Here is a 27,938-nt window from a genome sequence, read left to right on the forward strand (position 1 = left end):
TTGCAATTATTTTAATGGAATGTGTTCTGATGAATCGTTTCGCTTGTACCCTTCTCGACGTACATATCCCCAGCAAACCCGCTTAGCAATAAGATCTTACCCTTTCACTGTTGATGTCCCTAAATGCCAGAAAGCTTTCTATTCTAATAGTTTCTTCCCTCGAACAGCTAGACTTTGGAATTCCCTTCCTGCTGTCTGCTTCCCTGGCTGTACTGATATGCAGAAGTTTAAATGTAACTAAACGATATCTATATTGGTAGAAAATCTTATCTAACTTATGTTAGGAGGGAAGAGTGAAGTTCGAATCAAGAGTACATCCTATAAATGGTAGGATTTATATATATATATAAAAATTACGTTATTCAACGTATTTCCTTGAATATGTATCCCATAGTTCATAATTATGTGTTTAGGAATTTACGCGTCACATACGTATTACTGGACGTGTATCAAAAGCAGAGATGCGACATTGAATTCCTCCATGTAGAAAACATGGAACATATAAACATTTACCGGCGCCTGTTGAACATTTAAGAACCTGATGCTGTTGACGTTAGCAAATGGGGGAGAGGGATTCGTCGATTTTAGAGTGTCGACAAGGATATGAGTGACAAAGCGTGCTCCGAACTTTTATAACCGAGATATCAAAAGACGTTGGCATTGAGCATGGTGGTGCATTGTGAATAGTGGAATAAATTCTCAAGCACAAAAGGTAGTCCATTCTAATGGTACCACTCCCGTCTTCGCGGCCCTTCAACGTCTTAATTTTTTAGGAAAAAATTAGGAGGCCTTACTTTTGGAACGACCGTCGTAAATATGCTAGCCCGAGACGATTCGTTAACTATTAATTTCTCATTTTTCTATGACTTTCGAGAAGTTTTAAATCTTTATGCCGTGTGATTGGTCTTGCCTTTTGCGGAGGGCACTAAACTGATATCGATGTGTTGGTGTTCTGTTAGAAAAACGAAAGGGCTATCATCAATTCAATTTCGAAAATAGGAACATCACATCCACTACTTTTTGATTTTGCCAGTTTCCATAGATAAACGTTTCATATATGAATCTGTGTTATAATTACATGAAGCGAAATTATTCGACTTTTATCCTGGTCCTATTATATTTTTACACAACAAGACTACGAGTAAACCTTCTATTATTTATTAATTTAATTGTAAAAATAGAGACAAATCTTTTCAAAGCGAATACGGTGTTTCACGTGTTGGACGACCATTTTCCAGAGATAAAAGAACTTGTGTTCCTAATTGTAGAGTATTATAATTAAAACTTATTTGCATGAATAATTAATTTACATGTGTATGGCTCAATCGGATTTTTAAAAAAAAGTTGTCTCAAACAAAACAGTGAGTCGGATTTTAGATAATTGAAAGAAAGCATTGGTTTTAGAAATGTTGTGAGATTTGTTACAGTGTGGGATGAACAAGGTTTCTTTGTGAAGTTTCTACTGTCAATGTTTCCCTATTATTGGTAAAAACGATTTACATACGTCGTTGTATAATAATATAAACTTGTAGTAGTTGTGCCTCCTCGATGTAAATGCCCCCGGCTAACCCGACAAGCAACAAAATCCCACCCCTTACACTGTAAAAATCCCTAGATGCCGGAAAGCTTTCTACTTTAGTTTCTTCCCTCGAAATGTTAGACTTTAGAATTCCCCTCGGATCGCTGCTTCCTTGACTGTACTGACATGCAGAAGTTCAAGTGTAACGTAAACAGGCGTCTCGCTGCTCAACTCCCTACATTGTTTGCCTGTATATTTGATCCCAAATAGTAGCCCCTTACGTCAAAGTGCACTGTGTCTTGTTTTAAAAAGTAAAAAAGGAATGTATATACTTTAAAATAAACGTAAAATACCAGACTGTCATCTGTGTGCGCAACAAAACTGAACGTATAAAACCATCCAAGAAACGCCCCGTCGGGGCAGCTAGTTAGGTGTATATATATATATATTAAAAAAACTTCAAAGACTATATATATATATATATATATATATATATATATATATATAGGTGTGTATATATATATATATATATATATATATATATATATATATATAGTATAAATGGTAATTAATAAAAACTGAAGGAGTTTCTGTAAAAGTCTGAGGAAGCTACAGACGGCCAAAAATAATGGCCGGGCAGCTGAAACAATAATGTAACTTAACAGAACGATACGGTAATAAAATAATAAAAAATAAAACGTATATATATATATATATATATATATATATATATATATATATATATATATATATATATATATATATATATAATGAATGCACACGGGTTTGGCGTTATAATGCTGGTTTGAGAAATCACCGTAGAAATTACAAATACATGGAAGTTGGTAGGCATCGTTTGAGCAATGTTTGTGCATACAGTATATGTTACAAAATATATGTACTTCAGGTGAAAGCCTTAGACTTGGTATGAGAGTCCATAGCATTAATGAAACTGTTTCCTTTGCAAATAGTTTGCATATTTATATTTAAAATATATTTGGCGCTTGGGTGCATTACAAATATTTTTGCAGGTGATTTTAAAAGAGAAAATTAGAGCTTTGTACTGTTGTACATTCAAAACTATGACGACACATGTAATTCTATGTAAGACATATTCACTTTATTATTTCTCTAAAAATCAACACAAGCTCACGTTCTCCAGGATATTCATTCATATCGTATGAATCAGATGATTCTACTGTTGGCATTAATTTCCCACATATCTTTCTAGTTATTTTTTTTTAACTGAGTACTTATGGGAGGGATAATGTGAAGGTTGCCAACATTCTAAATTAAAATGTTTAAGTGGAACGCAGTGGATTCGAACTTTCCACTAACAAATTATCGGCTCGTGCCGTTAACCACTTAACCACAGTAATCTCCCTGTTTTACCGGTGGGATGAAAGTGTCAACAAGATAATCCATACAGGAAAGGATCAAAATTGTGAAAGTTTACTTCGCGACGGAATCGGTTGTCTAATGTCAACGAGGGTTTGAGAGAGAATTTCCAGGGACAAACATCACAACCAGACTCCAAATGGAGTAAGTAACATCCGGACAATTTCAGGGAAATGATAAGCGTTTAAGAAGTGGTCGGTCAAGCTCATTCAAGACGAAAAATAACACCGCTATAATGAGACGTTTGAAGAGTTATTACAAATTTCAATGAGGGAGTAACCACTGTGATTCAGATCCAAGATTGGGTACATCATAAAGTATTGAGCTGTGCTCACAAAATAGTGGCATACGGGGTAAAACAAATGCGACTCAAAATTTACATGTTTATATAGCATGTCGATGAAAATGATTTGAAAGTTTTTTTTTCATTAATGCTGCTTTATTACAAATACTTACATATTTTTGGACCACATTGTACGAGGCGTTTTCAGTAATTTCCAGACTTTGGGGTATAGCCATTTAAAATTGTCTTAGACTCTTGAAAGTTGAGTATTTTATGTCTAAACATCATATGAAAAGACTGACCTATTTTTATAATTTAAGATTCAAATGAACAACTACAGCAGGAATTGGAATACACCCTACTAAAGCCTGATTATCACAGCTGGTGAATTTCAAAAATGCAATTTAGACGTGAAGATACTTTTAAAGAACGATATGCAATAAAATGTCGTTTTAAACTTGAACAAAATGCCACAGAAATATATGAAATACTTCAGTGCTTTTGGACCATCTTGCATGAATCTAGCATAGTTTTTAAATGGCATAAGAGATTCAAGGAAGGCGGAGAGTTTGTGAGAGATGACGAGGAGTGGGAGAGGAGTAAGGAAGTCAGAACATCAGAGTTTATTGGCTAAATAAAATATTTCATGGATAAAGACCGCCATGTGTCTATAGAGACAATAAGTGTACAGTTTGATGTCAGTGTGGGAACTGTACACACAATTATTCGCGAGGAACTGAAGATGCGGAAGATTTACGCAAAGTTTGTCCTAAGGATGCTCCATCTTTGTCGCAAACTATTAAATCAAGATGGACATCAAAAGAGTGCCTCACACTCCCTATAGCCCAGACATTGCTCCATGTGACTTTTAGTTATTCCCTAAGCTCAAGGAAAACCTTAGAAACTGTTGTTATGAGACGAGAGGAGATGAAAGAGGCTGTGATGAGGGTCATTGACACGTTCACCCAAGAAGACTTCATAGAGGCTTTCCAGAAGTCGTTGGAACCACACAGCAAGTGCATTGCTGTTTGAGGAGATTACTTCGAAGGGGACTAGAGTTGATGTGCGTACTATCAGTAAAAGTGGCTATACAAAAAAGTCTTGAAACGTATTGAAGGCACTGCGTACATAAATGTGTATATATAAATAATTGTTCTTCTTCCTTACAGACACGGTTCTTTGTCCTTTTTTGGCTAGACATTGATGAACAGCAATGTATGAACTTCGAAGTTCGAACCAGGGGCCTTTAATTACCACCGATTGTGAAAGTCCAATATCGTTGCATCTTGGATAATTTGCTTGTTGGTGGGATACAGAAAAATATTTTTCTTAAAATAAAATAAAAACTACATTTCATTCCAAACAGAGAATCTAATTATTGGAACAACAACGCAAATTATTCTTTTAATAAAAGAACATTTTTGAAATAATCACTAGACTATTTAATACTGAAATACAATATTTATCGTGTATAATTCATTCAATAGGAAGCACTAGGTTACCCATAATTGAGAGTAAGTGAAGGCTGATACTGTTCTCAATCGGATTAATGTGCCATTGAACTTTATTGATAAAAGTACATTTGGACTCGGTTGTCGTAATATGTGGATGCGATTTATAAAAATAGAATTAGAATAATGAATTTCAAAGTAGAGAAATACCTTGAGATACGAATGCACTAAGATATGAGTTTTTCAAATACAATGATACATTGTATATATACTTTCGTCCTAAGATACAATTTTTTTGAGATACGATTTAAAAAATTACGCGATGTCAACAAATTTAAAAATGAAAAGCCAAAAAAATAAGACAAAAGAAAAAGCCCCCAAAAGTACAAAAAATAAAACCATAAAAAAGTGTGTTTGTGTGTGTGTATCCTAGGTTAGGATAGGCTATGTTCTCAGTCATCTCTCTGTGCTTTATTCTCCTTCTAACTCATCTTTGTTAACTTCTCATCCCTGTTTCCATAGTAAGTTGGTTGCAATTTTATAATTTTTTTCTTCACCATTTCTATTACATTAAGATTTAAATATGAAGCATTTAGTAAGTTAATTCATCATCTGTAATTATGCATAATCTTATCCCTTTTAGTTACGAATTCTTTTAGTTACCAAATCCTTTTCTTTGCATACATTCACTGCGATAGCACTCGACTGGCGGTGAGAAAAACTCTATTTGTTATTGCTTTTATTAACATTATTATGAATCAATTTCCGTGCTATTAGTGTTTTATTTATCTTTCTTTAGTGATTGTCGAGTGTAATTTGAGCATAATTTGAGTTAGAACAGATAAATTCTGTTTCTTTTAATTCAAATAGGAATAATTATTTTGAGATACGATTTTTTCGAGATACGTCAGTAGTCAAGGAAAAAATTGAATTCTTATTTCAATGGTATTACTGTATGATTAAAATTACGTAAAGTGTAATTTCTTCCAATTAAAAGTTGAGTGAGAGCTACGTTTCCCGACAGTTACATCACAAACAAGAAGCCACGCTAGTCTAACCTGGTGAATGGACAACAAAAATGTTTTACTGAATCAACAGGAGAAAGCCGTTAGGTTTTATGATATAGCCCTCTTCCGACCGAATGGAGGGCTGTTGGATTATATATATATATATATATATATATATATATATATATATATATATATATATATATATATATATATAAATTTAAAGGAGATTAGAATAATAGTCTAAAGAGCTAAGTGTATTTTAATGTAATAGTGAAATTACTAGTTTAATTAAAATACAGGAAATGCTCGTTGTAATTTAGATATATAATAAGCTCGATAGTTAAATGTCCTAGAGCTAATTTAATATTAAGTAATGTGATTTATAATTTAAAAATTAAAAAAAAATTTTTTTAATTTAAAAATCAAATTTTAATACAATGAAAAAATCAGTTTCATAAGAAGGAACAACAACAAAGTCAATTATCTGTACGATCGTTTCGGAAATCCGTGCTTTTTATTTGTGGTATACATGAAGTCACGTAGAACAATTATACATAGTTTTTTTGGTAAGCACGGTCTCCTCATCAGCAAATTTAGGAGGATTTCTATTGAATTGAAAAGACACCAAAAATAAACCTAGCATTAAAAGTAAGGCAGATGAATAAAATAAAAGTAATGGCAGATCAATAAAATAAAAAGCTATAGCAAACATCTAAATGACTACTTTAAACACAGTTCCTGATTTCAAAAAAAGAAAAACTAAACGATTCATCTGCATTTAATTAAATCACGTGTTTTTGTAGTTTCAAATGCACGTTCTATGTGTAAGTTCAACATTTACAAAGGTTAAACATAATTGTCATATCTCAAGTAGTAAGCATAAAATGCGAATAATTTTGATTACAATAAAGTTGATTGCGCCAGGGCGAAGAGTACAATGTCTAATCAAGATTAGCCTTACACATTGATAAAATAGATACTATTTATAAATCAAATGTAATTAGGATTATTCAGATACTATTCTCACAATATTTCGATTGGTGTGATCTCCGGCCTTCTTCACGTACATTTTGTTAAACGCAGGAACATTTATATCGAACTTGAGAATTTTTACGAAATTTTAAATGGAACTCTTTATTTAATCCTCATGAGTAACTTGCTGCAGTTCCGTCAGCCATGACCGGGTAAATGTGTTAACTAATTCGTAATTGTATTCTTAGTATCGCCCGTACTGAGGCTTGAAATCCGTAGTATACTGTCATCTAGATCGCTGATTATCCGTAGCGCAATGGATATTTCTTAGATGAGAACAGCGTTCCGAATGACCCAAATAATACACATCAATTCTCATCTCAAAATCAATAATTCAAATACTGTAGTGTTTGAATATATGGTTAAGTGGCAGTTTTAGTAATTTAGAACTGCTTTAAAGCTTCACCGCTCACTCATTTTTCAATCAAATTACAAACAATTATTACAGTTCTTCTCAGCTATATTGTGAAAAAAATATTTCAATTTTCCTTCAGTAAAACAAAAGTTATAATGAATTTTCTAACGTTCAAAATCGTAAAAATAAGTAAGGAGGTGAGTGACGTTTATTATGACTGGTGTCCATAGTAACCACGTCGCTTCAGCGACTACTGTTGCTACTAATTCACTGCTATCGCGGAAGGAGAAGTAACAAGTGAAGCAGAGAAAATGAAAGCATAAAAGAGATATAATTGGGGTATTTTATTGAAAGCAGACGAGTGTCGTACATTGTTAATACATATGTGTTCATGGGGCGAAAAAATAAGACTGAAATTAAACAAAGAGCAAGTGAATTTACTGGAAGCCTGGGAAAATCATGAATTACAATAGAAAAATGCGAGCATGAAAAGTAATATCGTTAAGCTTAAACATGGAAAAATAAAGGAGTTGTTAAAACCGGAAAAGAAACGGACAAAATATTCTAGTAAAAAATAAAATAAATTTATCACTTAAAATATTGCAGTATTAAGATTTTTTAAATTCCATTTATAACATTATATAATCAATTCTTAATGCTACAATATTTTAGGTTGTAAATTTATTATATTTTTTACTGGAATATATTGTCCTTTTCTTTTCCAGTTTTAACAACTAGTCCTTTACTTTTCCATCTTTAAGCTTAACCATTTTAGTTTTCATGCTCGCATTTTTCTATTGCAATATAATTATATTTTGACTATATTTTTTATATAGAATTGTTTGAGACAAGGCAAGAAGGTGCTAACAAGAACGATAGATGATTATTGAAAAGACAGAGATACCTATTAGTCTAAAAAAACAGGGCTGTAGGTAAAAGAAAAACAGAGGTCAAAATAGTAAGTATTTTTTGACGGTGTCTCTCTTTAAAAATCTACTAAAAATCAATTAATTATCTAATCAATACGTAATTTTCATCGATTATTAAGTAAAGTATGAACTTTATAACGGTGTAACTTTTATTCTAAAACCCAAAATAAAATTAATTACATAAAAAAGGCAACAGAAAAAAAGCGTTTTTAATAACAAAATTGCTCCTGACGACAATCAATGATCGAAAGCGCTTGAGAAAAATGGCTGACAAACAATCACTCCGTAACCTAAAACACAACTTACCAACTGAAACGAGGAAAAATTCTCGGCATATCGAGAAAATCAAAAGAAAAATAAAGAAGAAAGAAAACTGTCATATTTAATCAAATGTGCTTTAATATATATATATATATATATATGTGTGTGTGTGTGTGTGTGTGTGTGTGTGTGTGTGTGTGTGTGTGTGGTGCACCACGGGAAACAGATGTTTTTAGAACGTGCCTTGCTTTCCTTGAGTAAGGGATAGGGAGTGAGGAAGATAGTCTTTAAAACCTGCTTAAAATTTTGTTTAAAGAGTTTTGTTTTTCTTAAAAACATCCGTTTCCCATGACTCGCCCTATCTATCTATCTATCTATCTATTTATATATATATATATATATAGAGAGAGAGAGAGAGAGAGAGAGAGAGGGAGAGAGAGACAGACAGACAGACAGACAGACAGAGACAGAGAGACAGAGACAGAGACAGAGAGACAGAGAGAATAACTTGTGCTGAACTCCAGAAAACAGAAGCATCTAGGACACGTGTATGCAAGAATACAATTAGGACAGTGCTATTGCAGAAAACCGGTTCGTATCACGAATAGTCTGAAATTTGCCAAGAAAAATTTGGAGAAACTTTAAAGTTTGGGGAATGAGATATTTTTGTTAGATGAAACGAAAATTAATTTATTTGGTCGAAATCGTGAAACGCATGTCTGAGTACAGAACAACTCAGCGTTTGACACCCCCCCTCCAAAAAAAGATTTTTCATACCGTGAAATTTGGAGGTGGGCGTATAATGGTTTGAGGTTATTTCTTTTCAGCCGGCCCTGGAAAAATTGATTCTCAAATATATAGGGTCATACTGTACGATAATCTTTCGAAGTCTGCAGAGGATTTGACCGTGCTTAATGGTTGGATATCCAAGCAGGACAACGATCCCAAGCACACGATTACGGCAACTACTACATGATTTCGGGAGAAGTAAATAGAGGTATTAGGATGGACAAGTCAATCAACTGACCTCAACTTAACTGAAAATCTGTGGCAAATGTTGCAGTTTATTGTACAAAAGAGAGATTCGGGGAATCTGACAGAACTTAAACGAATCTGCCAAGAAGAGTGGGATAAACTTCCAATTAGCATTTGTAACAATTTTGTAAGGAAGTATCCCAAACGTTTGGAAGCTGTTATGGCGAGTAAAATCCATATTACTAAAAGCTAGTACTATTTTTGTGTATTGGATACTTTTTGAACCCTAGATATAACATTTATGTAATTGTCTAGTGAATGCGTAATTATATATGATTTTTGATACGAGATTTGTATTTATCATACAAAAATACATTAGAATAGCATTTTGTTATTGTTTTTGTTTCCGTGTAATAAAAATTAATTTTTTGCTTTTTATCGGATACTTATTGCACCCACTGTATATATATATATATATATATATATATATATATATATATATATATATATATATATATATATATATATATATATAATCAAGGGGGAGAGAGAGAAAGAGAGAGCGAAAGAAAGTCATATATAGATATGGAATATATAAAAAAAAACATAAACATTATTCAAGTTTGAACATAAGTTAATTTACTTCAACTGTCTTATAGAAGAGTTTAATGTGATATTTTGAAATTTAAAAGTAATCAAAATATCTTCAGGGGGCACTTCTTGTCGATTACTAAAAATAGTCTGTGAATATATATATAGTAAAACGTTTCACTTATTATTTGAAAAACTTTATAAAACATTTATCTATCTTTCTATTTATTTATCTATCAATCTATCTATCTACTATTATATAAAATGGACTTTGTATGTGAGTTCGTTCTCTATTGATTCAAAAATGGCTGAGCCGATGTGTTTTAAAGTTCACACGCAGGTACTTGATGTGTCTTATATGGGTTTGGTATCGGAATGCCTCTAATAAAAATCGATAATCGAAAAAATCTGATTCAAGAAGTAATTCCGATTTTGATCAAAGCTAACACTTTTATACACCGTCATATCGCAAGTTCGATCGAAAAGTTTTATCACCGCACAAGCAGAAAGCCTTAACCTATAAAACCGACTGTAGATTATTTTGTAATAGAAAATCGCGTTCGAAAAGAATGGTACTTCATTTTTGTACGTTTAACGTTAATTCAAGTGATTATGCAAAAATAATTTAGTGAAATCAATAGTTGGTTCTTTGATAAGACAAGAGCGCGTTCAAAATTAGTGTTTCTGTTAAGATCACAATTGAACCATGATACTTGACTTTTGCATTTTAAACTTTAACTGAAGCCATTATTCTGTTATTATTTTAATTTTATAAAATCAGCAGTTGATTCTCTACAGTGCAATATAGGCTACAATGTATTGTGCATTAAGTCAATGCATGGAGGCATCTGAAGTTGCTTCCAGGTACACTGGCAAAGGCTGCTACGAAAAAGGTGGGTTCTCCTTACCATGCTAGAAGGTAACTCACACCTAAGAGTATCATGTATCTCCACAATATCACTATTCGCAAATACATTAGGCCTCGCATTATCGGCAAAACTCTAACGCCTGTCCCATCACCGAAATGTGGCATCCTCCCCGTGCATGCTTTACAAGTATTTGAATGGTAAGTGCTCGGACAAACTTAAAGCAATAGTACCCCCTCGATGTAAATATCCCCGACAAACCAGACAAGCAAAAAACTCCCACCCTACACTGAAGAGATCCCTAGATTCCGTAAAGCTGTCTACTCAAATTTATTTTTCTTCGAATTACTAGACTTTGGAATTCCCTCCCATGCGCCTGCTTCCCTGACTGTACTGGCATGCAAAAGTTCAAGTGCAATGTGAATTCATATTTCGCTGCACAACTTCCTACATAGTATCCCAGCAAATTTAGTACCTATTAGTAGCCCTTCATGAATTGGTGTCATTGTGTGTTGTTTGGAGTAAATAAACCGTAAAGAATACAAGATGGTGGACTACCACTTGATTGATTGACGAATCAAAGATTTTAGCAAAGAGGATCAGGAGAACTGGCGGGAAAATAAATTAGCAGGTTAGTTTAATTGATAAAATTTTTGAATACTGGTTCCATGGAGGCAATTTTCCAGCGATCAAAGAAGTACGATTCAGCTAGGTATTTGTTAAAGAGTTTGAAGAGGACAATAGTTACCTCAGCGGAGTTTTTCTTAATTAGTATAGCAGGAATTAGCTGTTTTTAGAGCTTTTATGATATCATGATCACGAAAAGTGATCATTTTCAGATCTACATGTTAGGTTTCTGACCGTATATGGAAAATTGGGTCTCTAAGATTGAGTTGGAGGCTAACTGCGGAGTAAGCAGGTCAGTCTTCTCGCTTGCCATGCAAGCAACGTCATGTTTGTTGGATATTAAAGTAAATGTTTGTCTATTGTCCATCACAAATTTTTAATTTTATTTTTTAAATTCTACGACTCTATACGTTTACTGCATATCTTCTACTTGCTCCAGCTATTTAACTCTTACAATTAGCTTCTGTAAACTTCTGTCCATTTGTACTTGACATGTGGTGGACGATTTGCGCAATGGTAGCTGCACAAGTTAAAGTGAATCATTAGGGAAAGCGGGGCTTGCCATATAACTTCCGTTTGGGAACATGTTTCACTGCCTTCTTTGTATCATTCAGTTGTCTCGTCGGCACGATATTTAGCATGGAGAGAAAAGATATTGGTCTAGGGGGCATCTTTGACTTTTTTTTCTCTGATTACTTTCCAATCAGCTGTTGTTTCTATATCCATGCAAGTTTGGCACGTAATACAAGTATCATTTTTCACAGTAAGGTTGTTTACATACTCTAAAATCATGAGATCCTCGTTCCATGTGCTTTAAACATGCCGTATAATTACTTTTAATTTTTGCCATTTATTTTTTATCTTCTTTACCTAGCGGCAATCTAAGATATTGACTAGCTTTTATGATGTCGATTTTAGCCTTTTTTTTTTCATTTTTCTTAAATTTTGATCTATCGTTTTGAAACGTTATTCCACAATTCTTAATTCATAATTACGTTTTTTAAAACTACTATTTAAACATAACTTGAAATTTACATCAAAATCCATTACTTGATTTTAATTCTAGAAAATGTTTAATATTTAAGGTTTAAACTTAACAGTTTTTAATAAGAAACTGAAATTTAGAGAATGTTGCTGAATGTATGGTTTATGATTATGGGTCGACATTAGGGCAAGAACTAGCTAAGCAGGACCTTCTACGCGAGACTAGCGAGCGTTACGAAGGCCAAGTAGTTAGAGCTAGGCTTAGAAAGATAGGCAACGAAGCAGTCAATTCTGATGCTGACGTGCGCCGTAAGGTTTCTAGGCGTGGCTCGGACAAATACATTGCGAAAGTCAGACATCCGGATGGACGCACCCTGGAATCGACTCGGGAGATCTGCGAGGGGTTTCGAGAACATTTCGAGGAGCGTTTTACGCAGCAGCCCGATCTTCCGGTCATTGAGTTTAGCGACTATTTGGCCGACTCTCCCCGCCTCGAGGTGGCTAGAGCGGCTAGTTGCGAGGGCCGGGTGACGGAGCGGGAGGTCTTTAGTGCGCTGAAGCAGGTCAGCTGTGACAGATCGCCAGGACTTGATAGTCTGCCATACGAACTGTACTTGAGGCTGTCGCCCATGTTTCTGCCTCTTCTGACGGATATGTTCAACTATTGGTTTGCTTAGGGATCCATCCCAGGGCAGGTAATCAAGGGAGTGATCACATTGCTGAAGAAAGGTGACTGGCATGGAGGGGAAGAGTTAGACGACTACAGGCCCATAACTCTGCTAAATGCAGAGTTGAAGATTTTGGCCAAGGTCTTGTCCAATCGGTTGCAGGTTGTTATCGACGATTTGGTTGAACCGGAACAGAACTACGCTGTGAAGGGGAGATCGATTCAGAACAACTTGCACCTGATCCGCACGATCCTAGAGGGGGGAATAGATGAAGATTCAGAAGCCGCGCTGATCAACTTAGATCAGTCCAAAGCTTTCGATAGGGTCGACCATCGTTTTCTGGCATCTGTCTTAGAGGCCGCCGGTTTTAAACCGGACTTTTGCAAGTGGATCTCCATGGCTGTCGTGCAAGTCAACGGAAAACGCTCGAAACCCTTTGTTATCTCTCGGTCTGTTCGTCAGGGTTGTCCGCTGTCGCCCCTGCTTTATGTTCTGGCTTTGGAGCCTCTTCTCCGCAAGCTGAGACATGGGGAGGCAAATTCCGCCCTGAGCGGAATGGCTCTGCCTGGCGGCTCAGCTGCCAAGGTATCCGCGTTCGCCGATGATGTCACGGTCTTCGTGTCAGGCTTCAGAGACATTGAAGTGGTGTCGGAGGCACTCGCACAGTACAAAAGAATGACGGGGGGGGCAAGATAAACCGCAACAAGTCGATAGGACTGCGGTTGGGCGCCTGGAGTGGCAACGCAAACCTCCCGGCGCCCTTCAGCTGGACAGATGGCCCGGTCCGGATCCTCGGCATGTGGTTCGGACCGGGTCTCCAGCTTGATAAGAATTGGTTGGAGGTACGGTCAAAGGTGGAGGCTGCAGTCAATTCGTGGCTTCCTAGGAAACTTTCCTTAAAGGGTAGAGCTGAGGCGTGCGCCACTTGCGTCTTTCCTCTCATCCTTTACCGACTGGCCGTACTTCCCCTGCCTGCACAACACCTAAAAGCTCTTGTCGAACTCTTGTCCTCGCTCCTTTGGGACAGAGGAAGACACTGGGTGAGCAGACAGGTCTGTATTCAACGTCCGTGTGAGGGAGGCTTGGGAATGCCGGACTTGAAGTGTCATCGAGATGCTGAGAGGCTGGCCTTCCTGAGCCACTATATGCAGGATGACCAACCATGGAATCCCATGGTTACTGCCGCCTTCCCCGACCTCGTTCTCGACCCTTCCATCGAGAGCCGTCGCAGGCCGCGGGGAGAATCTGCCTACATGAAAGAGTGCCGAGCCGCGCTAAAACGACTACCAAGGTCCAGTGACCTTGTGACTGCTACCCGTAGGGAACTCCACAGGGATCTAGTGAAGGGGGCCGACGACGACCCGCTATGCGCGCGTTTGGGGTGGCAGCAGAGTGGGATCCGCTCCGCGTGGAGCTGGGCGCCAGGTGCGAGTCATCTGAACAATTCGGAGTTTTCTCTGACCTGGCGATTGGCCCGAAATGTTCTTCCACTCAACAACATACAATGCAGTTCCGGGTTTTTGGAGTCAACTGATTGTCCCCGTTGTGGGACAACGGCCGTAGAAACCACTGATCACGCTTTCTTCGATTGCCACGAACTCCGCCAGTACTGGTCGTATGTCAGCGGAGTGACGGCTCGCATCGATCCCGAGCATCCTCGCCCAATTACTGTTTCCAATGTTGTAGACAACGTGAGGCCGCCGTGGGACCGGGAAAGACAAATGGTCTACGTTACGATCCTGGCCGTGGCGAGAATGGTGATTTGGACGTCGCGTCTGCAAGGTTGCCGGGGGGTGTTGTCTTTTTCTGATCAAGATCTGATCGCTTTCTTTAAACACCAACTACGGATGAAGATCAGATGTGATAGAAGAAGACTGCATCGCGCGGCATTTGACAGAAGATGGATACATGTGGCAAGTCTGTGTGTATGAAGAGGAGCCAAATTTGAATACGTGTTCCCCGCCTAGGTGTTGAACGCGCAGTTCTGTAAAGTAAAATTAAACAAGTAGCCTCAGCTAGCTGAGTGTGTGTTCCATCCCTTCCCGATTAGGAAGCCTCCAACATCCCCATCCTCTCTTACCTGCAGTTTTTGTTTTCACCCCTTCATCTAAATTTTACCCATCTTGGAGAGAAAGAAATACAAACTAACCCCCATCCCTTACCCACAAAATTTTCTTTTCTCCATTCACCCCCATCTAGAGGGCATCCCCACCTAGAGACTGATCCGCAGAAGCGAGGTTCCTTTTACAAACCTAGTGAAACGGGCAGTCTATCAACTAGGCGGGGTTGGGAGGGTCCTACTAATCACCTTTTGTTTTTTCTTCCTCCGCCCTCGACACAAATGAATTATTGTACCATTTTATTGTTATCTGTTTTTGTTTTTACACATCAATAAAAGATGTTTTAAAAACTGGGAGTTAAGTAGGACGTCCCCCAATATGAAAGGGTGAAAGCGGTATTATGGTGAAAGAAGATACTAGCTGGGAGAAACTTTTGACTTTGTTTAGTTCTGGAGTGACAAGGATGACCAACGACCCCCACAATCCCCCCTTTGAGTTGGCCATGTGCCTAAGTTTTTTGTTCATCGTTGATTTTGACTGTATTTTTAACATGAATAAAAGATTTAATATCTCAAAGTGTAGTATCTGTTCCGGCAGATACTGCAAGCAAAGACCATATATGGGGGTAAACCCCAGATAAAAGACCTTGGTCAATGTAGGGACAACCCTTCATACCAATTGTCACTATCCAGCTCCCCTACTCCCCGGGGAGTTGGTCCCTATTTCGCCTTCATTCCTCACATTAAAAATCGGCCTTGTGCCTAATATGCTCGGTGGAGGAGCAAATAAATACTTGGCTTTCGGGACAAGATCAAAGTGTAGTATCTGTTCTTCAGATGCTGCACTTCTATTTCTGGTTCTCTTTCGGTGGAGGAGAAATCCTTCACGACTGAGACAGTTTTTATTTTTGTACCTTTTCTCCACGTTAAAAAACGACCCTGGTGTCTTACTCTGTCCCGTGGGGAGGCATAGTAAATAGGTACACTTTAGAGTATTGAATTGGATACAAACTATTTTCCTCCGTTTTAAGCATCAGCCCGAATTATGTCTGTGTATGCGTGTATAGACTAATTAATCTATTTTTAAACCTCTTTAATCAAACGGGATTAGGTTTCTTGGTTGACATCATTTTTCAAACCCGGAGTAATTTCTATTGAATTTTGCTTTATTCTCAATATTGACCCATTTATCTTGCAATAAATACAATTATCTATAACGGTATAATAATAGGCGCCTGACTATCTCTCTTATCCAACGTGTAACAAGATTTTATAATAACTTCACATTCCGGAGAAATTTCATTTTTAATTAAACGTAAAAGTAATAAATACTGACACAAAATATACAATCAATTAATCCACATTCAAATCTAAGCTAATCTATTGCATTAAGTTATACTAGCTATACGCCCGGCGTTGCCCGGTTGTACAATACGCTTAAACATGATATTTTAATTTATGCAGATTGTGTATGTATTATTATCGAATCAATCCTCTATTGGTCATTATATATTACGAGGAATAATTTGCCCTGTATAACTAATTCGCAAAAAAACAAAAAAGAAAATGAAATAAAATAAAATAATAAAGATAATCTCGTTTATCAAATTCCGCCTCCGTTTGTTTACAATATCACCCACGCTGATATTTGGGCTTGACGATAAAGGCTCTGGAAAAGTCACCTTTAGTTAATGTTTAATTTTAAAATATCCAAACGAAAATATGATTTGCGGCGATTTTAAATGGCACCTCTTCTTTTATCGTAAATTGAACTCCTTAATAAGAAAAAAATTAAAATAGTGAGCAACACCCGCGTTTGAACAGGGGATCATTTGACCCGTAGTCGAAGGTTCTACAACTGAGCTATATTTTCAGATGTCAGTAATTTTCTTAATAAGAAATGATTTGCTAAGATTTTATTATCTCTATGCCGGCGTAACGTATAAAAATTTCCCTGTAAACTTTTTTTTTATCCATAAGAAAAAAACCCTATTTTTAGGATCGGATTTTTTCGATTTTCGATACTTATCAGATGAATTTCTGTACAAAACATATCTAAGAACACTGCCAGTTATATAAATTACATTTGTGTGAAATTTACAAAGGATAGACTCAGCCGTTTCGAAATAAACGAAAGCAAGATTCGGGAAAGCAAGATTCGTTAAGGCATTTATTGTAGAGCTTGGAAGGAACCGGAGTAACCTTAGTAGAGCAATTTTTAATAGTATAACAGGAAAAAGATCGGGCTCACATACACTTCAAGGAGTTTAGATTCATTATGGCATCACAGACAAGGGAAGGGGTGTTTTTCAGGTCATCGAGTTTTGCTGTCCGCAAACGGAAATTTGAGAGGGGGTGGCCTACTGGGTCTAAAGTGGAGTTGGAGGCAAACCGTTAGGCAAGCTGATTTGTCTTTTCAGTTGCTGTGAAAACAATCTCAATGTTGTTGGATAGTGGAGGAAGTGTCTATTATTTTCTGCACTGTTATAAAATTTCCAGAAATCAGAAGTTCCTTGATTCTGCGACTAGATGCGCTTTCTGATGACTTCAGAATGCCTTCTTACAATTATTTCTAGCTCTACAAACGTTTACCTATTTGTATTGGATACGTCTTCGGAATGCATGCTGCCTTTGAGTGATAGCAATTGCACAATCAGAGGTGAACCATTTTTGAGAGTGTGGTTTGATACAGTACTTCTGAGCTTCAATTGCAGTTTTGAATCATTCAGTTGTCTCATTTGCACACTGTTGCGCAGGAAACGAAAGATACTACTCCATGGAGCGTCTCTGATGTGATCCCTGATGGTTTCCCAGTCAGCCGTCTTATAGTACTTTGTCGATTTGAGTAATAGTTCTTCAGTTTTGGGTCGAGAGTTTATGGCTACTTCTACCATTTTCACAACATGATCAGCATTCCCAAGTAGGCTATAGGGATTTGTTACACAATCATTCGAGACTGTGGTTAGAAATAACTATAGAAATAAGACTTGTTGATCTTGTCCATCTGGGAGATGGGTTGGAAACGCAACTGTCTGTGACAGAGAATGAGATATAGAAAAGCTATGTGTTATACTAGTAGCTGTGTCTGTGTAAGTAGAGAAACCAAGCAATTTACTGTGGTGGACATTAAAGTCACCAAATATATGTACTTGCACGCTAGTATCGAGGGCTGTATCTATGCTGTCAGAGACTTGATTGATTAGGGTACAATCCTGGGTCGAGGGAAAGTGGTAGAGAAAATATGAGTAGTTAACGCTGTGTTGGAGTTTTAGTCTAAAGCACATGAAAACCTGTTCGTCTGATTCTAGTTTAGATTCTCTAGTCAAGAGGAGGGTGTTTCGAATATAGGCTCCAATTCCGTGTATATGTCTGAGTCCTTACAGCAAAGTGGGAGATTTTTATTTGGATTTGAATTTGGATTTTGAAAAGTAAAAGATGGCGTAAATATCACAAAACACAATTGTAACTACTCTTCCAATTATTGCGGATTTATGTTACTATGCCCTTATTCCTTTTATTTTCTTTTAAAGACAATGAGTTCTTATTCTTCTGATGATAATAATTATATGAATGATTGTGTCTACAAAAAAGGTGCTGTCAAGAATTGGATATTTTAACATACTGAAAGAAATAAACGATAATATTGACAGCATCTAAGAATTTGGAGTATAGACATGTTATTTATATATAATATGCTCTGTAGTTACGTCGAGCTTTATTAATTAAAAGATTGGTTTCAATAAACGGTGAAATATAACTGAATAAGCAAATTTTTTCCATTAACATATGTGTGAGCGTGTTTATATGTAATTTTCCTACTTGAGGCAGTGATTACATACGAATAAATAATATAGAATTTATATTTAGATAGCTCAATAGTGCAATACTAGAGCTATAAATATTTTCTTTAAAGATACAACGTTAAAAAAATAGGCACACAAGTAATTACTCATTTTCAGAGACGTGGTATTTTATTTCTAACATTTTACCTTATTAAAACGAAACATATTCGTGGGATTGTTTTTTCTACGCGCTGATGAGCCCAAGTTGTACAAATTATAATTCCTATATGCCAACACAGAGCACTGAAATTATTGTACGTCAGTGCTACTAATAAAAGACAAACATTGCGAAAATGAGTATCTACTTGTATGTCTATTCTTTTTAACGTGATATCTTTAAAGATGTATTATTCTGAAAATTATGGAAATAATTTTCCAACATGCTGTAAAATAGAAAAGGAAAAATCAAAATTAGTTGCGTATTCATCGACAGTTCGTTTTTATTTTAAGTTTTTCTCTATATGATTAATTTAGAAATATAACACGTAAATATTTACAAGAAAATATAATTTAGAAATATAACAAGTACAATATATTAAAATATGTGACGAGAAAAACTTTTTCAAACAAAACATTTCTCTTATAAACATGTCTTCTTACGCACGCCAATTATACAATCATTACAACATTCTAAATAAACTGGGAATTCCAACAATACAAACTACATCGCAAACTAAAAGATAAACATTAAGTGGTCGACTGATCTTCAATCTGTCTTCTGCAAAACGTTCACAACAAACGCCATTCTAGCTACAACCACTGTAAACAATTTCCTACCTGTACCCAAATTTAGATGTAGATTCCATGAACAAAGCTTTTTTTTTTCTAAATCTGTTCGCCTGTAGAACTCTGTGTCACTGGGCTACTTTCTAGCTGATTACAAGTCGTTATCAAGTCTAATGTAAACCAGTTCTTGTTGATTCATACCTTTATATAATCAAATTCTACCCAATTTCCACAACTGCCAATCACTACGTTATTGTCTCACTGACCCCCTTACACTTATTATGTCGGATAATCCAAATGCCAGGGAATGACGTCAAAGGAAAGTCGGTCGGATCCTGGATGTAGGTGCCCCCGGGAATGACGCCAAAAAAGTCAAAATAAGGAAAAGTAGAATCCCTGGAGATTAGGTCAGTGAGACTGATAGACATTTCAAGGCAATTAATGGAGGAATTTATGACGTAATCTTTGCCTATAAAATAGAGGAGCACACAACATCAAAGGAAAATAAATATGAACTTTTTTTTATACCTACAGACACTAGTGTTCCATACATATGTAATCATAGAAAGTGATGATTGTTGGTCAGGAGATTCGAACCCACTCCAAAGCCATCTTTTACGTCATAAGTTATAATCTTTCCCTCAAGTCGTCCGCAATTAAGACGAGAATAGGAAAATTAAATGCCTATAAATGCGATGTAGTAACCGTCAGACACTATTTACCGATCTAAAGTCACAATGTTGCATTTGCGCCTTATTTGGACATCTTTTTCTTAAGACCCTAAAGGCTGTAATTTCTTGAACGGAACTTTATAACTATAATATTTGTCTGAATAAATATTAACATTTATATTTACAGATACTAGTGTTTCATGCTTATTTAATCATCAATGTAGTAACTGATGACTACTGCTAGTCGGGAACAAGATGCTATGAATAGCAGATATAAAGTTTATTTTTCTCGCCTGATGAGGAACAGTTGTTTTTGTTTTTTTTAATATACCAATTTGCTCCGAAACATTAACATGTTTAGTGTAGCGTATGTAATACTTGTCTATATACATAAAAATAATATATATATATATATATATATATATATATATATATATATAGAGAGAGAGAGAGAGAGAGAGAGAGAGAGAGAGAGAGAGAGAGAGGGGGGGGCGAGAGAGAGAGGGACGGGGGAGAGAGAGAGGGAGGAAAAGAAAGGTTGAGATATGTATATATAGGGTGAGCCAAAAATAAGTGGACCATAAACATTTATTTAGAGATCACATATACGTACAACTATATGTAATAACACAACTATATTAATGAAAATTAAATGTTATTTATCAACGCAAGTGTTCAAATTGTTTTCCTTCTCAATTTACACAACTTTAAAGTTTGCCTCTAATGCTTGGGCAAACATTACTACTTTTCGCTCACCCTATATATATATAACCGAAACATGTATACCTACGCAGATAAACGATAATAAAAAAAATAAAATATATATTTGCTCTGCAATAGTATTGAGCACTTTCTTCGGGTTTTTACTAGTTACCATTTTTGCTATATATATATATATGTGTGTGTGTGTGTGTGTGTGTGTGTGTGTGTGTGTGTGTGTGTGTGTGTGTGTGTGTGTGTGTGTGTATACTCGCCTAGATATGTTATACATACGATCTCTACATTTTTCCTACCAACTCAAATATAATAAACATTCACCTTCCTATAATCCCTTTCTCACAAATAACATAAATAATAAGTCACCTGATCATATTCTAATATATATCGAGTACTCTTCAACAATGTTTTAAAATGTATATGATTAGATTACCAATACGCACAGAACATGGGATAGAAACACATAAATGATCTTCTCTCCTCTGATCTTGAGCGCTTGGTACAGTGAGGGAGGAGGTGACTGGTTACTTTTAATGCATCTAAAACCAAGCTCCTGTCTTTACATCATCAACGCTCTGATCCCCATCTGGCATCAATTGATATTGGTGGCTCTCGTCTAAGGGAAGCTCCATGTTTTGATAAGCTTCGGGGCTTGACCTTTACCCCTGACCTGAAATGAAATACCTATATCAAGTCAGTTGCCAAGATCGCTGGAAAAATGGTAGGATCCTTCTACCGCTCCAAAACATATCTCACTACTGATGCAATTCTCTATCTGTATAAAAGCCAAGTACGTCCAAGGATCGAGTACTGCTGCCATATCTGGGCAGGAGCTGCTAAAAACAGTCTATCCTACCTTGACAGAGTACAAAATAGGCTTCGTAGCCTAGTGGGTGCTGCCCTTTTCTCTTCCCTGCAACCTCTCTCCCACAGGAGAGACGTTTCGAGCATGTCTTTGTTTTATCGGTTCTACCATAGCAAGTGCTCGTCTGAACTCCAATCTCTGGTCCTCCCTCGCCAATCTGTCACGATAAACACCCGCCTAGCTGAAACCACTGTCGAAAATTTTCCCCACTCCTTACCTGTGCCAAAATCAAAACGTAGATTCCATGAACAAAGCTTCTTTCTCAGAAGTGCACGCCTATGGAACTCTGTTCCGGTTGCTTGTTTCCCACCTGACTACAACCTGGATGTCTTCAAGTCCAATGTGAACAAATTCCTGACAAATCACCTCCTTAAGTAAGACACTTTATCAGATCTCCAAAACTAACATACTGTACACACAATAACCCTTATCCTCGAGTGGCTTACGGACCTTGATAAGTGGTGACTACCTTGTAAAAAAATGTAATTAAGTAGGAGTCAATAGGATTAATTAGAGCACAGTGACCACACAATATCTCATACGGTAAGCATCACATATATTATGTAGATATCAAGCCTATTATGGTTCATCTGCTTAGGTCAGCATTTCTCACTGATAAGAATAACCCCATTTTCATTAGATGTCCTCCATTAATAAACTACAATAGCATGTTTGTATTCAAACATAAGCATCAACCACAAAATATAGCACATAACTCTTTTAATTGCATTTATACATCTCTACTCTGTAAGTTAAGAGAATCTAAGTCGCTCGCTGTCCTATAAATTGCACATTAAATACGAATACGACATAGAAACAGATAAGCATAAAACCTACGTAATTAGTAATTAAGTGATATTTTAATAATACTAAGTTACAATAAAAGTCCTTACAAACACATATACACCCCCCGTAATCTCGCTACTTTCTCCAAATGGGATACTTTAGATAAATTATCGGACGACAAAAACGGTGATCATCCGCTGGCATTTTTTCAAACAGTCTTAATTCTGTAAGTTTCTGATAATTTTTAATCGGTTGTAAGGGCTTTTCTAGACAGAAAAGGTCTACATGTTTCAATGAAACTAGGATGCATCTCTGGAATATGCATTGTTTATTAGATAATTTGTGCCTTAACATTTGTATTTTTACGATCGAGCAATTTCTTCCTTTTAGACATATACCGACGCCTCATATATATATACATATATATATATATGTATATATATATATATATATATATATATATATATATATATGTATATATATATGGGGGGTGTATGTGTGTATGCGCGTGTGTGTGTATGCGCGTGTGTATAGAATGATATTGTTAAGCACAACTGATTTCTTGTCTTTAATTATTTGCAATATTTCTGATAATCTTATTCGTTTCTCCAACTTTTCATTCATCGATTTTTACTGTACACTGAAGATCATTCGTCGACGAATCAAAAGTATATGTGATATGTTTAGAACATTTTTTTTAGCATTTTTGGTTCTAAAACAATAATTTAAAAAAACTATCAGAAAAATTGAAAAGATTAAAACGCATATTATTGAATTTTTTTCTGTTTAACGATGTCTAAATGATGGAATGTTGCTAAAAGACATACACTATGCATAATCGGGCCCGGTCGTCTAGGAATACCACACATGCGCCTCTTGTCGGTTAGTAAACGGAAACACGAGGCAGTCGAACACTTCATGAAATTTAGATTTACAAAAGTCAAATTATGAAAGAAATTAGGAAAATATATTTTTAAAACTTAAAAATATAAGAAACAGTTTAAAATACAAGATATTAAATTATAAATGATCTCTCTCTCCCTCTCTCTCTATATCTATATATGTGTGTGTGTGTGTGTGTATGTGTGTGTGTGTGTGTGTGTGTGTGTGTGTGTGTGTGTGTGTGTGTAGAATATTACCTAATAAACTAATTAACCGATAATTATTAATTTTGGAATATATCTACGAGGCGTAAGTGTGAGCTTTATTTGGATTTTAATTGTATGCAAATACAATGAAGCAAAAATGAAACCCTCCGGGAATATTCAAATTATTGTGACATTTAAACAATAGGTATTATATATCAATTAATATTGTTGATTTCGGAGGTTTTTAAAAGGGGTTTTAGTTTCTCTTATATAGGATTTGAAACTTACGGTATCAATTTTTTTTTCTCACCTGTAAAATTTAAGTTATTTAAAATTTTACAGGTGAGAAAAAAAACTTTGTATGTGTGTGTGTGCGTGCGTGCGTGTGTGAAAGAAGCCCTGCAAAGTGATAAATTATAAAGGAAACTCAATATAAGCGCATAATAACTATTATGCGCTTACATTGAATTTCCTTTATAATTTATCACTTTGCAGGGCTTCTTTCACACACGTACGCACGCACGCACACACACACACACACACAGATATATATATATATGTGTGTGTGTGTGTGTGTGTGTGTGTGTGTGTGTGTGTGTGTGTGTGTGTGTGTGTGTGTTTGAGTAGAGAAATGCCACTCCTGGTGATAAATGAATAAACAGTTAGACATTTCTCTAATAACATACCCGTCTATTTGTTTATTTATTTTTCTTTTCTTTACTCTTGTGATTCCGGTCATTTCCGCATTGTTTTGGCTTTTAAAACTTCTATATATTCTTTTACCAACAATGCTTCAAGCAAACTATCATTTACTTATATATATACAAAGATATCGGGAGAAAAAGGTAAGTTAGTTTTCATTTTTTTAAGATGTGTATGGTGTGAATTTAAACATTTCTTAATGTAGATATTAGTGTGTAATGATGTTACATCTAGGTTGTGTATAATTTTGTTTTGTACATCAATAGTTTTTTTTATTTATTTTTGGTAAATCTCCAGATTTCTTACACATCTAAAAAATCAACATTAACTTAGCTTTTTATCTCAAAACCTTTATAAAAATTATTAGACATTACTTATTTTCAATTCAATAATAATTTCGACATTTTCAATTCAATAATAATTTTGACAATAAAAATGTTGGTCTTTCTATGGGTACTCCTCTTAGTGGAACACTAACCTGCCTTTTCTGAAAATTCCTAAAATCTGACCCTTTGATTTTTAATGGCATCCAAACACAGGATATTTTAGATATGTTGACGAAATTTTAATTGTTCTTTCTGAAAACACGCACATAGAGAATATTAAAAACAAATTTAACTCAGTCGAAGCCTCCATAAAGTTTACCTATGGAACACAGATCAATAACTCAAATCCATTTCTAGACATAGTTATTATAAATCCAACAATAAACTAGTCTTCAAAGTTCGCCTCAAAACTACACACGAAAATGATTATATATATATATATATATATATATATATATATATATATATATATATATACTAGCAAGGAGATCCAGCGTTGCCCGGGATTGAATAATGATCAACGAATATTTCACACGCACATATCTTTATTGTTATCAAATCAATTGATTGCCTGCTCTAGTTAATGACTCATCGCGGTGCACTGAGATGGAGGTCCACATGCCTCCTCGCACTAACTGAATCAACAATAAATTGTAGTCTACATTTCATTTGTTGCTTTATAAAATTATTTTTATATATAACAGCTTGAATTAACGTTTAAAATGCAAAAATCAAGAATCATGGTTCAATTGTGCTCTAAAGAGAAACATTTATTTCAAACGCACCCCTGTCATATCAAAGAACCTACCGTTGATTTAATATGGTATCTCGGGAAATTTATTTTTTATTTGAGAAGTTTTGCCTGTTTATCCATCGAGGGATGCAATGAAAAACAAAGATCTATGTCAAGATAAAATATTTTATATTCATTACTATTCCCGTACATCCTTCGATTCGGACATCTCGGAATAAATATCCTTTTCTGAATTAATCCAATTTTCGCGTTATATAACCTTAAATTGATGACTTTATCTATGTTCTTTTAAAAATATTTTTTCACTAATTTTCAGTATATGTGCTAAACAGCAAGATTTATAGTTATTCATGCTGATTATTTTACTAAATACTTTTCCTCTGAAGATATGAGCCATGTCTTGAAAATCCACGAATTTTAAATTTCTTGTTTTAAACAATATTTTTTGTTTTAAAAATTCTATATTTTTACTACATAAAATTTAACTATAAATCCTACAATTCTTACTTTGCTATATGTTGTATATTGAACTATTTTATTTGGCTGCTATTGTCTTATATAAAAAATATTTAGTCTCAACAATATTTTATAAGACCACTTAATTTATCTGTGATTTAACTCATCTCATTTTCGGATATATATATATATATATATATATATATATATATATATATAGGCAATATTATTAATTGTGAGTTGTTGAGTTTGATGAAGATAGCTTCGAATATTATTTTAATTGTCTTCTGAATGTATTACTTTAGTGTTATTAACGGGAATTTTTTTTTAAATCGGAAGGGTATATATATATATATATATATATATATATATATATATATATATATATATATATATATATAAAATTACTATAATAAGTTTTTTTTATAAATACCTACAGACGCTAGTGTTTCAGTCTTTCGGGAATCATCAGTGCCGCAGATCGGGAGATTCGTACTCGGCCACGAATCAATCTCTGGCTCTATTGGCAAGGAACAAACTACACGGCCACCGTTAACCGCGAGAATTGAAATTTAAACATTTATTTTTAAATTTGGAGACGTCGGTCCATAGTGGTCTAATGATTATAACATCATGATTTGTGCATGCGAGCTTAGGTGACCGACTTTCATTTCAACTTAAAATGCTCAACAATAAGAACCAAGTTCTTAAAGAGGTAAATATAACAATAAGAACCAAGTTCTTAAAGAGGTAAATATAATTATATATATATATATATATATATATATATATATATATATATATATATATATATATATATATATATATATATTATATGTATGTATGGGGGAGTATGGGGGTGGGTGGTCTACTTACGATCCAATGTTCTTTGATCCATTCGACAACAACCATTGGTAGGAAAATATCCCAGAAGAATTGTCATGAAATTTACCGATAATCCAATCATATGCATGAAATTCAGGTGCTTGTACACCGTCAGTTTTTGGTATGTGTGTATTCGCTTGTGATTTTCCAACACCAAAATCGCTATATAAAGTGTTTCTTTTAAAACATAATTTTGTTTTTTATTCGTATTCGGTTTCTTTCAATTTCACTGTTAAATATGTTAAATATGGCGGCTCTGGTAGTATTTCTCGCGTGTGTTGTCCTTCAGGAATTGAACCGACTTTTAGGGTCAGAATGTTCAATTTACGTTTATATACTTTATACTAATCAGCGCCGAGACGTCGTTATATCGATTGATGGGTCAGTCTATCACGCTTATATTGGTCTGTAACGCTTAAGTTCCAAATTGTTTGACTATGATGTTTATGTTGGGGAAAAAAAACAGTTTCATTGCCAGACGCTCTTATTTATTTTAGTATTTTTTTTTCGGTTAAGTTGACATTCAATTTGTGTTAGTATGTTTCCTTTTTGTTGTCGTTTTCTGGTCTTGTTTGATTTGAGATCAACTCAATTTCACACATCTATCTGTCCACATATACGCATCTTCATATATCCTTTGCTAATGTTTTGGTCTTGTTTGATGTGGGATTTGGCGTTTATGATTTTTAAATCATCTATATGGTTGCATATATTTGTATCTACACACACATATATATTCATTAATATCTACACATACACACACATATATATATATATATACACGTTGAAGGAAGAGCGAACACAGCAAATGTGCAGAGTAACTTGATTAAAAGTATCTGTGTATCTAGTCTTATCTATGTATGCACCTATCTGTTGGTCCGTTAATGAAAGAGAGAGAGAGAGCGAGAGAGAGAGAGAGAGAGAGAGAGGGGGTGAGAGAAGGAGAAAGAGAGGGATGGATAGAAGAGGTAAGTGTGTAAAAAAAAACGGAACTGAAGGTACAAGGGTGAAGATAATGAGTCGGGGGGAGGGCGTTAATAGTTCTATTGTTGTTTTCTGGTCAGCAGACAAGTAGAGAAAAGGCAAATGCGTTCACGTGATAAGAAGAGCCC

General features: G+C 35.2%; 1 protein-coding gene across 1 annotated transcript in view; it reads right to left on the reverse strand.

Annotated features, from left to right (window-relative positions):
- The window catches only part of LOC145294255 (slowpoke-binding protein-like), a 97,166-nt gene extending 69,506 nt beyond the window's left edge, over nucleotides 1-27,660 (reverse strand). The window contains exon 1 of the mRNA XM_080141355.1: nucleotides 26,818-27,660. Within this exon, the coding sequence (XP_079997481.1) occupies nucleotides 26,818-26,853 (36 nt within the window). The 5' untranslated portion in view covers nucleotides 26,854-27,660. The remainder of the gene's footprint in view (nucleotides 1-26,817) is intronic.
- Nucleotides 27,661-27,938: the final 278 nt, after the last annotated feature.

This window comes from Euprymna scolopes, chromosome 15 (genome assembly GCF_053919585.1).
Source record: "Euprymna scolopes isolate OS-2025 chromosome 15, ASM5391958v1, whole genome shotgun sequence".
In the NCBI taxonomy this organism is placed as follows: Eukaryota; Metazoa; Mollusca; class Cephalopoda; order Sepiida; family Sepiolidae; genus Euprymna; species Euprymna scolopes.